Source organism: Schistocerca piceifrons, chromosome 4, assembly GCF_021461385.2.
Source record: "Schistocerca piceifrons isolate TAMUIC-IGC-003096 chromosome 4, iqSchPice1.1, whole genome shotgun sequence".
Taxonomy (NCBI): domain Eukaryota; kingdom Metazoa; phylum Arthropoda; class Insecta; order Orthoptera; family Acrididae; genus Schistocerca; species Schistocerca piceifrons.
The window spans coordinates 144,934,123-144,951,300 of record NC_060141.1 but is presented as its reverse complement, the minus strand read 5'-3'; the positions used below and the strand labels follow the sequence as shown (position 1 = coordinate 144,951,300).

The 17,178-nt window shown below is 38.3% G+C and overlaps 1 protein-coding gene across 2 annotated transcripts in view; it reads left to right on the top strand.

Moving 5' to 3' along the window:
• The window catches only part of LOC124795246 (b(0,+)-type amino acid transporter 1-like), a 410,036-nt gene that overhangs the window by 342,711 nt on the left and 50,147 nt on the right, over positions 1-17,178 (top strand). For both annotated transcript variants that reach the window (XM_047259180.1, XM_047259181.1), the window contains one exon: positions 808-904. In XM_047259180.1, the coding sequence (XP_047115136.1) occupies positions 808-904 (97 nt within the window). The remainder of the gene's footprint in view (positions 1-807; positions 905-17,178) is intronic.

The following is a 17,178-nucleotide window of genomic DNA, read 5'->3' as shown; positions in this document are numbered from 1 at the left end:
CATTACACACTGTGCTCATAAAGGCAAAGTCAATTTCATCTGCTGTATAGCTTATAATCAATGTTGCCGGTACACAAATATGGAATATACCCAAATCTTTGGGCTGTAAAAGGCATTGTTCATATTGATTCCCTTGCAGAGAGGTAAACACCATCTGGCGAATATTAAAAAAGTCTTCTGTGGTAACAGGATAAAAAAAATGCATAAGAGGAGGCCTGAATATTTTTAAAAATATTTTTATCAGAACTATGCACCCACCCAGGGATGTATTAAATATGGATTTAGCCCCATGTGAATCCAAATTAATCTTTCAGCTAAAAATTTTTTGTGGCCAGAATTAATTTTGAGTCAAATCAAGAAGTTAGGCTGCCATACATGGTACTTTTTTAGATTTTCCACAATCTTAATTTGTGGATGATACTGATCATTGGAATGGCAATGGGAAGGGCTATTGACTTAAATGGCACTATGTACAATGTATAAACTGCATTTCTCACTGCCAAACTGAGAAGCTTTCATCCTACCCTCCTTTTGGTAATCTTCCTTACTTGATGTAAAAATTTAAATTCTCATTGCAAGCATACTCTTTTGATGTAAGGCATAGTGTTGTGTCCTAGACTCTTACCTATTAATGAGAAATCTTCAAAAAGTGAAGAATAATATCTGACACAATCCCTCTGATGTTATCATTCATTAGGTGTAAATGTAGATGACAGTATACAATTAACTATAGTTTTCTAAAAAATACTTAATTTGAACTGTAACTACTGTGCACTCATTGCTTTTATTGTTCTTAATGTTTGTCAGGTTATGCTTTGTAGCAGGCCAGGAGGGGCATATGGTCTCAATCTTCTCTTTTGTGCATATCAGGCGCTTCACACCTGGACCTGCTGTTGTTATTCAGGTAAGTTCCTCTGTGACACAATGACATACTGACACTCAGGAACATAGCATAGAGGAAGTGTCTAACACAATAGTGGTACAAATGCAAATTAAGCAAACTCATACTGTATATCGTGTTACTGAGAAACTGTGCTAATTATAGTAAAACAACTTAGCAGAATGTGTAAGATATTCTGAAATATCTGATAACACAATTGTATGCTTATCCATTGAGAGAGTAAATAATATTAAGAAATATACAGACTGGGCATAGGCCTACACCACACTGAAACACAGTGACTCTTTGTGTTTTTTAAATTATATATCTTCATCTTCAGGTCACATAGGGGCTGAAAAATATAATACAAAATGTAAAAAATTGTAATAATTCATTCAGCTGACATACAGACTGGCCATGTCTGTATTGTTTGATGTCTGTAAAATCTGATGCAGTGTCCTTCAGACACTGGTGACAGTCGACAGCTAAATTAATGAAACACATTTGAAAATTATACACTAGGCGTACAAATGATTAGCAACAGATGAAGATTTGTAACAGATCACGACTGTCAGTCTGTGAGTAGTTACAGTTTGTTTTGCATTTTAAATTTTTCTTTAGTTTTACTTGTAGAATAACATATTAAAATATTTGCGTATCTTCATGAATCATCCTGAGACATATCTTACTTGCATCAAATTTCAATAAGGAATAAACATACTGAGAAGCAGTGGTTAGAATACAAATTTCCTTCAGCAGGTTCCTACATGATTTTCTTGATTTTACACCACAAATTATTCTTATTACATTCTTTTGCACGCTAAAAACTTTTGCTCATTTTGGTGAGTTACCCCAGAATATGATCCTGTAAGATGTAATAGAATGAAAGTAAGCGAAGTATGCAAGTTTTTTTACATTTATATCTCCTACATCTGACAACATTCCCTCTGCAAATGGAGACTTCTTTAGGCACTTCAGCATTTCTGTGGTATGCCATTCCCAACTGAATTTATTATCAATCCCAGAAATTTAACACTCTCAGCCTCTTCAATCTGCATGTCTCCATATGTTATACACATGCTGGAAGGAAATCTCTCACTGGTTCTGAAATGCATATAGTAGGTCTTTTCAAAGTTTAATGACAGAGAATTAGCTTTAAACCATTTATTAACATCAGTGAAAATTTGATTAGCAGCTATTTCTAAATCTGTACTTGACATTGCTACTTCCTGCAATGTTTGTATCATCTGCAAACAAAATAAACTTAGCACCCGGCAATGTAACAGACAAAAGGTCATTAATGTACACAAGAAAAAGCAATGGACCCAAGATGGAATCTTGAGGAACGCCACAGGTAATTAATTCCCAATCAGATGAAGACTGACTGCTTACTGCATCAGTATTTTGCAATGACACCTTTTGTTTCCTGTTAGTTAGATAAGACTCAAACCATTTCACAGCATTCCTGGTGACACTATAATATTCTAATTTACATAAGAGAATGCTGTGGTTTACACAGTCAAGGCTTTTGACATGTCACAGAAAATGCCAGCAGCCTCTAATTTATTTTCTAATGAATTACGTAAGTTCTCACTATAAGTGTAAATAGCTTCCTCCATATCAGAACCCTAAAGAAACCCAAACTATGACTTGGGCAATATATTATTTGCAGTCAGATGCTTATGGAGGTGCTCGAACAAAACCATTTCAGGTATTTTTGTAAATGCTGGTGAAAGTGAAATTGGTTAATACTTTTATTGTATCTTTGTAAAGAGGCTGAACATCAGCATATTTTAGTCAGTCTGGAAATGTTCTGCTGGTAGGAGATTGATTACAAAAATAACTTATGACAGAACTCAACTCGTATGAGCACTCTTTGATGAACTTCATTGATATGTTATAATACCCACTAGGTCTGTAACCTATGCAGCTTTCCAATCTGTGAGTATGGATCTTTTGATGAGTGAAGTGTTGTATATGATTGCTAAGTACGGAGCTATTTCATCAGAATACTCTGAAAGGAACCCAATAGGTATACAGTCTGAGCTGGAAGACTTGCTTCTATTAAGCAATTTAACTTGCTTCATTACTCTGAGGATATCTACTTCTAAGTGACTCATGTTGGCATCTGCTCTTGATTCAAATTCTGGAATACTTACTTCATCTTCTTTCATGAAGGAATTTTGGGAGGCTGTGTTTAGTAACTCTGCTATGGATGCAGTGTTGCCGATAGTATTTCCATTGCTATCAAGCAGAGAAGGGAGATGTCATTACACCACAAACTTGAAGCCGATGTCCACCATTTTAACTAGCCCAAAACATTATGTTCACTGCATTCATAGGCCCTTAGCTCCCGCAGTCGCACTTCCCCGTGACGTCACTCTGACATACCCATGCCCAGTTTTGACCATGTTGGGTGCTTTGATTGCATTGAGACATAGTTGTTTCATAAAAAATGCCAAATTTTATTGTTCATGGGTGTAGTAATCAATCCAATCATAAAGTTTCAAGAAATCACTTTTCATTCATAACTGGAGCAATTCAAGCAATACTTTCTTTTGTAGACATAAGTTACTGCGCTGTTTACGCTTACTGCGCTGTTTACACATACACTTACTGCACTGTTTACACTTACACTTACTGCACTGTTTACACTTACGCTTACTATACTTCAAATGGCTCTGAGCACTATGGGACTCAACTGCTGTGGTCATAAGTCCCCTAGAACTTAGAACTACTTAAACCTAACTAACCTAAGGACATCACACACATCCATGCCCGAGGCAGGATTCGAACCTGCGACCGTAGTGGTCGTGCAGTTCCAGACTGTAGCGCCTTTAACCACTCGGCCACTCCGGCCGGCAAGTGCACTGTTTACACTTTTTGTAATGGTTTTATTTCCGTCATTTGACTTTAGATTTGCCTTACTTTACTCAGTGTCCATTCTTTCTCTTCATTAAAGTGTTTTTCATTTCGTGTGTATTATTGTATGAATGTTTGTGTGCTGCACTTCCTTTCTTAATGCGGCTTTGGCTGAACACACTTTTCATTGTGCCTGGCTTGTGTTCGGCATGGGAGTAGCAGCTATCGTTTCCATAGTATAGTCATTCCCTCATAAAGTTTGTTGTAAATAATCCACCACAGTTCAGAAGGAACAATGACAACACAACTACATTACCAGAAGAAAAAAAGTGGCATTCATTACACCACATTAAGATTGTTTGTAGCACAAATGCTGCGACCAAAAGTTTTAATCACTTACCCATTGATATAAAATACCTGACACACAGCAAAGTAAAATTTGAAACTAATCTGAAAACGTTTCTCTTCTGTTTGGTGACTCCTATTCTGCAGAAGATTATCTATTACTGTAATGTGTAAATGGTGATGGATGAATAGGAATTACTAACATCTGTCTTTCATTAATTAAAAAACGTGAAAACCAATAAATGATCAGCATGAAGGAATATTTAGAAAAAAGTTGTTGATGTCAATATACAATGACTTGTTCTGTATTATTAAGATTTATCATGCAAATGATACATTGAACTATCTACATTGGTATATCACAAAATATGGTATAAACCTATATACTTCGAAAACCTCAAAATGACATTCAAAAGTAAAATCAAGCAGATGATCAAAATAGATGCACATTCCATTTGTGCTATGCTTGGTTATTTCTGAAAACTGACAGAGTTACTGGTGAGAAATATTCCAGGAAAAAAGCAAACGGGCTATTTTGGGAAAGATAGGCCTACATCTGACACAGGTTAGGCTATAATTACTAAACAATTACTCACATACATGTTAAAGCAAAATATTCATTTTAAGGGGCCTTAAGCATTTGAGACTACTTTTTAAGTATAAATTTAATGGGTAAATTTATGGAAAAATTATACATTGAGTACATATCATGAAAGATAATTCCTCTAAGTTTTGTTTAATGTTAGTAGATGTCAACATGGGATCCATTTCTTGCCCTGCACATGTTGAGATGATATTCCAATTCTTGCCATGTATTCACCAACGTTTCAGGTGTAACTGTCCCAACTGCCACAACAATTCTTTCCTATAAATGATTGATGTCTCTGAGCTTTTAACTGTGCATAACATTTTTTATGTGGCCACAAAAGGAAAAGTTCATTGGGGTTAAGTCTGGGCTTTGTGGTGGCCAAGGTACTGGGCCAGCCCTGCCTATCCACCTTCCTCGAAAGCGACTGTCAAGAGCCACGCACACAATTACTGTAATGAGTGGGGTGCCATCTTGTTGGAAAAAACACAAGCCCCTTTTCTGCCTCAGTATCATCCATTTGGGGAAAGACACACTCAGTCACCATATCACAATAAAGGTCCCTGTTCATTGCTTTTTATACAAAAATGAAAGGACCAATCAAACGATCTTCAATCAAACTGCACCATACGTTAACTTTTGGAGAGTCGTGTTGATGCTGAATAACTTTGTGTGGATTCTCTGCCCCTCAAATTCTGCAGTTATGATGATTAACTGTTCCACTGACATGAAATGTAACCTCATTAGAAAAGAGAATCTGGACTGAACTGAGGGAACAGAGGGGAAAATAAAACAGCACAGTTGCCATCTCAAGCTCAAGCAGACCTTACAACTGCAGAGGAGCCAAACTTGGAGAGTTGATGACTCAAACACCACAAACTAGAATAGTGTATGTCTCTTTGTACGGATTCTAGGAAACATTAAAACTAGGGAGTTCTTTTTCAAACACGTTGTATGTAACTGAATGACACATAATAGGTAAGATTTCAAAGTGAGAAGACAGGTAAACTACAGTGAGACTAATGCACTGGCAATATAATAAAAGAAGAACTCTATTCTGCATGAAGGTACACCTCTAAGCAGTTCTGTTTTTTTAACATTTCAATAATAATTCACTTTTTTGACATGTAGAAGATACAATAGCATGCATAGTTTCTTTCCTCATCGTGCATGTTTAAGGGGTAGCAAAGAACATGTGGGTAAGTTTTTTACAAATGTGAACACTAAAAATGTTATGCATAAGAGTTGAAAGCTGAAAATATAATGAACAAGAAGCACTACTGATAAAACCAAGCAAACAACCATTAATTTCAGAATTCCAGTTCAATTTGATATCGATACTAATACAAAACCATGCTTTTCACATAAATTCCTTCTGTTTCTGGTTATCCAAAATATAACAGCAAAAAAACAAATTAGAGTAACAAGGCCCAATGTGTCAGTACTAGAGCATTCCCATTTAACACTGGGAAAAATAGTAACCAGAAGTGATACAACATGTGATTCTGTTACTTTCATTGTCTAAAGTCTGTTGCAGCTCTAAGTGCCAGTTTATCCAGTGCAAGCCTCTTTCTCTCTGCATAGCTACTGCAATGTTGTATCACTTCTGGTTACTATTTTTCCCAGTGTTGAATGGAGAATACTAAAAACTCCCAGTTTTGGAAACTTGAAAAGTAACATGCCACGTGAATTCAATTGAACATAATCACAATGACTAATGTTGTTTCAACAGAAACAAATTCACCTGTCATGCTTTAGCGTGATTGGGCAGATAAACAAATAAATGGTGTTTACTATCAGTGCTAAAGACAACTTTTTAGCTCATTCACACTAACATTTTCTTTTAATCAGGAGGCAGAATTAGTTCCATTCAGTTCAAATGATACAAACATTGTTGTTAATCCCAGAAATAAAACATCAACAGAGAAGATAATAAATGACGATTTTTGTGAAAGTTAATGTATGGTTAAATGATGATGGCATCCTCTTGGGTAAAATATTCTGGAGGTAAAATAGTTCCCCATTTGGTTCTTGAGGCAGGGACGACTCAGGATGACATTAGCAGCAGAAATAAAACTGGCATTCTACAAATTGGAGCATGGAATGTTGGACTGCTTAATCAGACAGGTAGGTTAGAAAATTTAAAAAGGGAAATGGGTAGGTTAAAGTTAGCTATAGTGGGTATACGTGAAGTTCGGTGGTGGGGGGAACAAGATTTCTGGTCAGATGAATACTGGGTTATAAATACAAAACCAAATAAGGATAATTCAAGAGTAGGTTTAATAATAAATAGGAAAATAGCAATGTGGGTAAGCTACTCTGGACAGCTTAGTGACCACATAATTGTAGCCAAGATAGACAAGAAGCCCCTGCCTACGACAGTAGTAAAAGTTTATATGCCAACTAGCTGTGCAGATGATTAACAGATTAAAGAAGTGTATGGTGTGATAAAAGAAATTACTCAGATAGTTAAGGAAGATGGCAAAGGATTGGAATTCAATAGTAGGAAAAGGAAGAGAAGGAAAAGAAGTAGATGAATATGGACTGGGGTAATGAATGAAAGGGGAAGCCGCCTGGTAGAATTTTACACAGAGCATAACTTAATCGTAGCTGACACTTGGTTCAAGAATCATGAGAGAAGGTTGTATGCATGGAAGAGACCTGGAGATACTGAATGGATTCAGATTGATTATATAATGGCAAGACTTAGGAACCAGGTTTTAATTTGTAAGATATTTCCAGGGGCAGATGTGGACTTTGATCACAATTTATTGGTTGTGAACTGTAGACTAAAACTGAAGAAACTGCAATAAGATAGGAATTTATGCAGATGGGGAAGCTGTAGAGTGTTTCAGAGAGAGCATAAGGGAATGATTGACAGGAACAGGGGAAAGAGATACAGTAGAAGAAGAATGGGTAGCTTTGAGAGATGGAATGTGAAGGCTGCAGAGAATCAAGTAGATAAAAAGACAAGGACTAGTAGAACTCGATGGGTAAAGAAGAGAGATTGAATTTAATTGATGAAAGAAGATATAAATTCAGTAAATGAAGCAGGCCAAAAGGAATTCAAATGTCTCAAAATTGAAGCTGACGGGAAGTGCAAAAATGGCTAAGCAGGGATAGCTAAAGGACAAATGTAAGGATGTAGAAGCATGTATCACTAGGGGTAAAATAGATACTGCCTACAGGAAAATTAGAGAGATCTTTGGAGAAAAGAGAACCACCTGTATGAACATCAAGAGCTCAGATAGTAAACCAGTCCTAAGCAAAGAAGGGAAAGCACAAAGGTGGGAGTAGTATGTAGAAGGGCGCTGTACTTGAGGGCAGTATTATGGAAATGGAAGAGGATGTAGATGAAAATGAAATGGGAGATACGATACTGCGTGAAGAATCTGACAGAGCACTGAAAGACCTAAGTTGAAAAAAGTCCCTGATAGTACATAACAGTCCATTATAACTAGCGACAGCCATGAGAGAGCCAGCCATGGTAAAACTCTTCCATTTGGTGAGCAAGATGTATGAGACAGGCGAAATACCCTCACATTTCAAGAAGAATATAATAATTCCAATCCCAAAGAAAGCAGATTGCAGTAGTTATTCAGAGATGAAGATGCTTAACAGGATAGAGTAGCATGGAGAGCCCCATCAAACCACCTTCTGGACTGAAGACTGCTACTACTGCTACTACTACTACTACTACTGCTGCTGCTACTGCAACCTATATCCATTGGAACTTGCTTACTGTGTCTCCCCTCTACAACTATTACTCCTCCTATCCCACATTACCTTCCATTACCAAACTGACAATTTCTTGATGCCTTGATGCCTCAGGATTTGTGCTGTAAACTGATCCTTTCTTTTAGTTGACTTGCACAATAAGTTTCTTTTCACCCTAATGTGATTCAGTACCTTCTCATTAGTTATCCAGTCTCTAGGATTTTTTTGGTATATTTGTGCAAACATAACACTAACTGAATAGGCACACACTGTTGAGGATATACACTTTTAATTCACTTTATTTTTACACCTTGTAATTGCTTAGTTCACAATAAAAATGTGAATTTCCTAACTAAACAAAGATAACATTACAAAAATATTTTATTGTGACCGATAGGCCAATCCTCAGGTTGCTATGCACAGGTTTTTAGGGGGCTTTCCTTTTTTGCTACATGGATGTTATCCTGGTGTTTCTAAAGTCACTACAACAACTTGAAGAACACCTTTGACAACTATTTCAGAGTCTCAGACTGTAGGGAGTAGTCATAAACTGGGAAAAATGTGCATTATTTAAAATTAATGTCAATTTCTAGGACTTGAATTGCCCTCTGATGGCATCATCCCTTTGACAGAAAGGGTAGATAACATTTGAACTGTGCCACTTCAAAAAACTTAGGCACTTGAGAAGTTTCCTTGAGATGCTACATTTTTACAGATGCCACTTACGTTGGATGCAAGTCAAGTTGCTGTGGGCCCCGCTCAGCAACAAGGAGTCTACAGGGCATGTCAACCTTTGTCATTTTTCTCTTAGTTTTTTACATCAGCATAACAAAACTGGTGTGCATGGATTGAGAATTGTATCTATATATGTGACGATAAAACATTTCTGAGGCCAAATAGAAGATAAACACTATACCATTCACATGGATCATGCTTCTCTCATGCCGTCCTTCTCCAAGAAAAACACTCGTGCTTCACAGTGACAGTACAGACAAACTGAATACATTTCACATTTTATGATAGATGGCTGTCACATAAGCAAAAAAGTAATTAGGTAGCAGATTTCTTATCTCGATGCTGTGCTAGTGTAAAAGTGATCTTATGGGAGAGTATTGGTGGACATCAGTTTAGGAACCCAGAATTACATTCAGTGCTGGAGCAGAGGCACTCCTGCCTTGGTTTGTCACAAATACATATGCCAGAGCTGAAGGTTTCATTATGGTGCAACACGCATGGATCGTGCGTGCGTAAAAACCTTCCTGTACTTGAACAGACCAAGTTTCATTCAGATGAGCAATAACACAGAGAAACCAATCTGTATGTTACTGATGCTGTGATGGCTGAAAATACTTTTGACTTGATCAAACTACAGCTCAGATCTCATAGCCCAGAATACTGGCAGTTTAAAAAGATGGGCTGTCATACCTTGTGTTGGAAGCATTGGTTGTGTGGGAAGCTGTACTGCAGAAGTACCTGCTTCTGCATGTGGTAACTGTTATGATTCTTGTCGTCAGTTGTTATGATGACAGGTGGCCAATTCTAAATGGAAACATATATTGCAGGTTTGGCAGTGAAGTCTGTAAGGAGCTGGCTGCATAGTCAGTATCTGCAATGACAGAAATAATTAGTAGTCATTGGTAAAACATATATATTTATATTGTACTTGTGGTACAGGCTTCTTCATATGCTGTATACGTATAATTACAAACAGATATCTAGAGAGGCATTACTTATGCCATACTTGACTGAGTGCCTTGTTAGAAGTTGCTTCCTATCAACTGAAGGCTATGCTACAGTCCTAGTTGACGTCCCAAGCAAGAGTGGATGAGAGCTCGCTAGATACTTGTCACATGCCACTCATACTTGTCACATGCCGTGGAGTGGCCCTAGTCACAACTCGCGGGTCCAGCGATATCTATTATGGACCGCAGTCGATATCTGCAACCCCTAACAAGTGTGGTATTGGATGTTGATATCACAGTAACAGCTGCTGTATGAGATTTTCATCCTCTTGCTCGGTGCTGTTGCTCTCATCTAGGTTATCCATACTTCACATTCTTCCTTGTGGTCACCAGTGTAGATTTTTGTTGGTATAGTCGTGCAAAACAAAACATAATTAAATAGGCACACACAATTGTGGATATACACTTTTAATTCAATTTATTTTTACACCTCATAATCGCTTGGTACACAACAGAACCACAATTCCCAATTGAACAAAAATAAAAATATAAAAAATTTCACATCCACTTGTCTCTTCACGAATGACTGCTGCAACTCAACCCACTTAGTCTTAGCCACTCTCCTACATCATTATATTCCAAAAACTCACTCTCTCTTTTTGTCTAAACTGTTCATGATGCACATTAAACTTCTGTACAAGGTGGGAAGTTACCTGAAATCCTTATTTGCAGAAAATCAGCTTTTTCTGTCTCTCAGTAGCTGTTTTTACTATATCAGACTAACTGGTTTCATTCAGTGTTGCCCACCTTCAGATTGTTTCTGTCTTAGCAGTTGGAGACAGTGGTTGTGTGAGAGATTTGTACTTGTGTGAATGTGTGTGTTTTCTACTTCAGAGGAAGGCCGTTTGGTCAAAAGGTCAAGTATATAGCAGTCTTTTTGTCGTGCCTGTCTGTGACTCAATCTCCCCTCTATATAGTGAATAGAAATCTTACATTTTCATAAAATTATTGATATTCCATTGTGGAGTTTCCATTGCCTTTTTTATGCACATATTTAAAAGGTGGTCACGCTATGTGCCTGAAGACAAAGCCTTAGTACTTCAAAATAACTTTCACTTGATTAGGGTACTTTTTGAATGGAATTTTTTCTTCTGCAAAGTCTTCAACAGTTTTGTTCCAAAATGGCCTTTTCTTGCTTCCTTCCTTTGGTTTTGTTTAAAATTACTATAAATGATCGTTTCTGTTGAGTAGCAGCAGCAGTCTCCCTCTGCTGAACTGAGTGCTTCTGTGATTTAAGGTGTTTCTCAACGTTATCTTTCTTTTCCCTCCAAATTTGATAATTTCATAATCTGCAGAACATTAATTTTGACCTTTTGTGGGCATTTATAGCCATGTGACCCACACTTGAAAATGCTACAGATAAAACTGACAAGGTAACTAGTGTAGAAGTAGAACCAATAGCAAGTTGCACGTTAGGGGAAAAACTTCTGTGTGATCAAAGTAATTGAAAGGTTTTGTTTGCCAGTCACTGTAATGCAGAGTGCAGATGCTAAAATGGGATTTGGTCATGACTGTAAACAAACTAGAATTATGACCACTAAAGGGGTCAGGCTGCAGTCATAATGGCACCAACGTCAGTTGATTCCACTGAAGATGAACAACAGCTGAAGATGGCGCATCTTTCCAAATCAGGACACCACTAAGTGCATGTTCACAGTGAAGCCAGTCTCATGAGCCAAACATGCAGACATTGCCTGACAGCCAGTGCAAGAGAGCCCGTATGACACTTTGTAGGAAGGGGGAGGGTTGCATGACCTGGGGGTATAAAGTATTTTAAATATTTTGGAAGATGACTGGCGACTTGTAAGGTACCCATAAAAAAGTTCCAGTTATGACCCTGTTTAAAACCTGCATAATAACAACTTTTAAATTATTTTCTTGAAAGAAAAACACCTGACGGCACTATATTTTTTCCTCCCATGTGAGCTAGAGCAGCTGCAGTCCTTGTTGCCCCTCTCGGTATGGGCACCCTTGAACCAACAGAATTCAAATTATTTTGTTTTCTTTTGTCAAATTGGCTGTCATTCTCATCAGACAGTACGGGCTGTAAGAAACTGATTAGGTTAGTTCAAGAAATGAGTTTGTGGCGTCACGACAATGAAATTTATCATATCAGGATATATATAGCTCAGAACATATGGACTGAAACTACAGCTTTATTGGCAACCACAAGTAGACAAAATATTTATCAGAAATTTTAGTTGTAAATCATAACCTCAAAAAAGAATTTGCTAAGGTGAGAAGGGTGGCATATCTGATAGGGTGGTGATTTTGCTATATGATGTTGTTTGCAAGCAGTGTATGTTTTTCCACTTTCCAGTGCTTTGTGTGTTCAGAGTATCTTATCCTAAATTTAAATCTGTCTTTCACACATATGCTGGATGTTAGTCATTCAAGACTAATTCACATATGTTGTTTTTCTGAACTTATTTGAAGTTTTGCAGGGTGTTCATGATCTTGCTTTTCAGTGTCACCACAAAACATCTCGAGTATACAATAGACCTTTGTTTCTTCATCTTATGTATTCCTAAATCATATCTTGTTACTCCAGTGACTGGGAAAGAGTGGACAGTACTAACCATATTCCTTTCAAAACAGATATAGCTCATTCACAGGCATTCATCATCTTTTTACTAGCAAAAACTGTAATGCAGCACTCGTCTCAAAGCACAAAAGCATTGTGACATCCCGTTCAAAAAAGTTAAAACACTCCCTAACCTCCTGGGTAGAACAGATTCTAAACTAACATCCTTCACCCTCAGAAACTGACAAAGGAGATTTGATGCGCTGTGACTATGCTATCTGTTAATGTTATGGGGTGACCTCTGGTGACTGTCATCATTGCCACTGTGAATGCAGCATTAGGAGTGCTATGGGTAAACAAGCCCCACCTCCCTCTCGAAGGCCAGCAGGTGTTTTGTCATTCCCTTCTAGTGTTGTGAGGGTTGTAATGAAACTCAATGATGGACCAGGGTGTCTCTTCACTCATTTCAAAATAAAGAAAGAAAACAACCACCAACACACAACTCAACATGTTCAGCAATGGCCACCACGCAATTACTTTCTGAGGTTGGCAGTATCTTAAATGAGTTGGTTCAGGCCAGTATTTGATGCAACCACAGTTCAAAATGCTCACTCTGAAAAATTGCTACTTTAAATCTGTCTGAAAAATATCAATGTTTGAACTTCAGTTAGCAGCCAAAATGCAGCCCTATTGTGAATGTTATCCTCACACACAGGATGAGTTGGTTGATGTTTGTAAGCAGCTGGAAATCGCCCTGACTACTCTCAAATGGCTGGCAGCTGCTGTAACTCTGTGTGCTGGAAGGGCTCCTGAAAGTCATGTACCTGTGATACCTGTACCAAATACTACCCTCTCTCGTGGATGTCCACAACTCGTGGTCTAGTGGCTAGCATTGCTGCCTCTGGATCACAGGGTCCCGGGTACAATTCCTGGCTGGGTTGGGGATCTTCTCTGCCTGGGGACTGGGTGTTTGTGTTGTCCTCATCATTTCATCATCACCATCATTTGTGGCAGTGGCTAGATTGGACTGTGTAAAAAAATTGGACTGTGTAAAAACTGGGACTTTGTACGGGTGCTGATGACCACACAGTTGAGCGCCCCACAAATCAATCGTAATCATCTCCTCCTGTGGAGCCTGTCTCCTCTACAGAAAGTACAGGATCTGTCATTACCCCTCCACTTGACTGCCAGTTGCATGCCAATAGTAGATCAAGACATCCTGTATAGGATGTACGGGGACCAGGGAGGACTCAGACCCAGAAGATCGAGGTGCTGTCTTTCCCCGAAACTGAAACATAGTCAGTGGGGCTCACTTAATCTGTTGTTGGGAAACCAGCTTTGTCCGGTATCAGGAGGAGGCAAATGCAAAGGGATAATAGTCTATTAATCATTGGCAGTTGAAATGTATGGTGGATGATGGTAACCTTTAGGGAAATGGCAGCAAAGGACAGGAAGGGACACTAGGTGCACTCAGTTTGTATGCCTGGGAGCCTCATTCGACATTCTGAAGAGGCTATTCTGGTAGCCATTGAGGGAACCGACTGCAACCAACCACAATTGTGATGCATGTTGGGACAAATGATACCTGTCATGTGGGCTCAGAGGTCATTCCAGTGACTGGCAGAAAAGTTTGAGAAAACCTGCCTTGCACCTGGAGTTTCAACAAAGCTCCCAATTTGCAACATTGTCCCTGGAACTGATTGTGGCCCTTTGGTTCTCAGTCGAGTGGAAGGACTGAACCAGATGCTTTGAAGGTTTTGTGACAAGCTAGGGCCGTACAGTTGAGAACTGTAGTGTTTCCCAAAATAACTTAGGTGTGCGCTACACATCAGAGGGTGCTACTCAGATAGCTGACTGTGTGTGAGGTGCCCACAAGGGCTGTTTTAGATTAGGCAACTCTTCATCAAACTGCTGTAGGAAACCAAGAAATATCAGTGTAAGATTGAAAGAAGTGCCTCCCACATTTGAGAGAATTAAATTACTAATGGTAAACTGTCAAAGCATTCACAACAAAGTGCCAGAGTCTGAAGCACTCATGAAAAGCAGTGAAGCTCACATAACACACAGTACAGAAAGCTGGTTGAAACCTGAAATTGACAGCAGTAAGGTTTTTGGAAAAAAATTTAAATATTGGGCATAAAACAATGATTGGATCCTTCTTTCGCCCATCAGACACATTTCCTGATATAACCAAAAACTTAGAGAGATACTGGATACATATGTACGTAGTAGAACAGTTCATAATGAGAGGTAACCTCCGTGGTGTACAGTCACTGTAAAGGAACTTCTAAAGCGGCAGATTACCACATAATAGGTGTAAAACAAAGTGTAGGGCTATAAATAGAGAGATGCTGAATGAAACAGGTTTGGCTGTCAAGAGAGCAATGCATGATGCCTTCAGTGACTACCACAGTAGAATATTGTCAAGTGATCATTCACAGGACCCAAAGAAATTATGGCAATACGTAAAGACTGTTAGTGGCACCAAAGTAAATGCCCAGTTCCTAGCGTATGACGCAGGAACTGAAATTGAGGGTAGCAAATCAAAAGCTGGAATTCTCGACTGTGTTTTCAAACACTCCTTTACAATGCAAAACTCAGGAGAATTGCTCCAATTTAATCGTCATACCAATGAAAAGATGAACGAAATACGTATTAGTGTCAATGGTGTTGAGAAACTGCTGAAATCATTAAAATTTGACAAAGCTCCAGGTCTTGATGGAATCCCTGTCAGATTCTATATTGAATTTGGAGGCGGGTTAACCCCTCTTATAACTATAATCTATCATAGATCCCTTGAATAAAAAGCCATGCTCAGTTCCTCGAAAAAGGCACAGGTCACACCCATCTACAAGAAGGGTAGTAGAAGTGATCCATAAAACTACTGTCCAATATTCTTGATGTCGATTTGTCATAGAATCTTAGAACATATTCGGAGCTCAAACATAATGAGGTATCTTGAACAGAATGATCTCCCCAATGCCAACCAGCATGGGTTTTGAAAACAACCATGTGAAATCCAAATCATACTTTTCTCAGATGATATACTGAAAGCTTTGGCTCAAGGCAACCAGGTAGATGTAGTATATCTTCATTTCTGAAAAGCATGTGACTCAGTATTACACCCGTGCTTATTGTCAAACTATGATCATGTCAGGGTATCAAGTGAAATTTGTGACTCAATTGAGGACTTCTTAGTATGGAGGACACTGCATGTTAACTAGGATGGAGAGTCATTGTCAGATGTAGAAGTAACTTCAGATATGCCCCAAGGAAGTGTGATGGGACCCTTGCTGGTCATGTTTTATATTAATGACCTTGCAGACACTGTTAATAGTAAAATCAGGCTTTTGCAGATGATGCAGTTATCTATATTGGAGTAATATCTGAAAGAAGCTGCATAAATATTCATTCATTGCCCCCTCATTGGATGGATTTCAACATGGTGCAGAGGTTCACAACTTGCTCTAAATGTTCAGAACTAAAATTTTGCATTTCACAAAACGAAAAAAATTAGTATCCTATGACTACAATATCGGTGAGTCACAGCTGGAATTGGTCAACTTGTACAAATACCTGGGTGCAGCACTTTTTTAAGGATATGAAATGGAATGGTCACATCAATTCAGTCATGGTAAAGCTTGTGGTAGATTTTGGTTTATTGGTAGAATACTGGAGAAGTGCAATCAGTCTACAAATGAGATTGCTTACAAATTATTCATGCAACCAGTTCCAGAATACTGCTAAAGTGTGTGGGACCCTTACGAGATAGAACTAATAGTGGATTTTAATGTTTACAAAGAAAGGCAGCACAAATGGTTTATTTAATCCACGGGAAAGTGTCACAGAGGTGCTGCAGGAACTGAACTGGAAGGCTGTTTAAGATTGAAGTAAACTATCCCCAGAAATTCTTTTAACAAAGTTTCAAGAACTGGCTTTAAATTAATACTCTAGGAATATACTATGATCCCCTTATGATGTTCGCCTGCTTTATTTCTTCATTGATAGTCCTCGGTGTCGATGTACTGCATTGTTATGCTGGCTGAAAAATGGGGGTGGAAGTTCAACACTGACCACTCTAAATGATGTAGCCAACAGTTGCCCAGTTGCTTTTTCACAGTTCTTTATTTTCAATGTTCACAACCCCACAATATTACACAGTTATATGGCCAGTTCACTATCGGTTAACTTTTGATAAGCCTCATTAATTTTTTGTAGGCAAACATCAGCATACTGCTACAATAGTTTACTGTTAAACATCTATGAGCAGTAAAAACCTAACCACACAGTTCTTGCAGAGTAATATGGTACATGTGACACTATTGAACAGACACTGTCATTGTTTTGGCACAAGGCCTATTTGTGTTACACTTATTTCATGGTTAAGTTGATGCATTGTTGTTGAAGTAACCAATACACATTTCTCGTTTGAGAATCAGATGTGGACTGACTGTCTCAGGACCAAATTTCAGACCTATGTCTATCTTCACAATAATAGGCACTGAAACTATACATTGTTCGA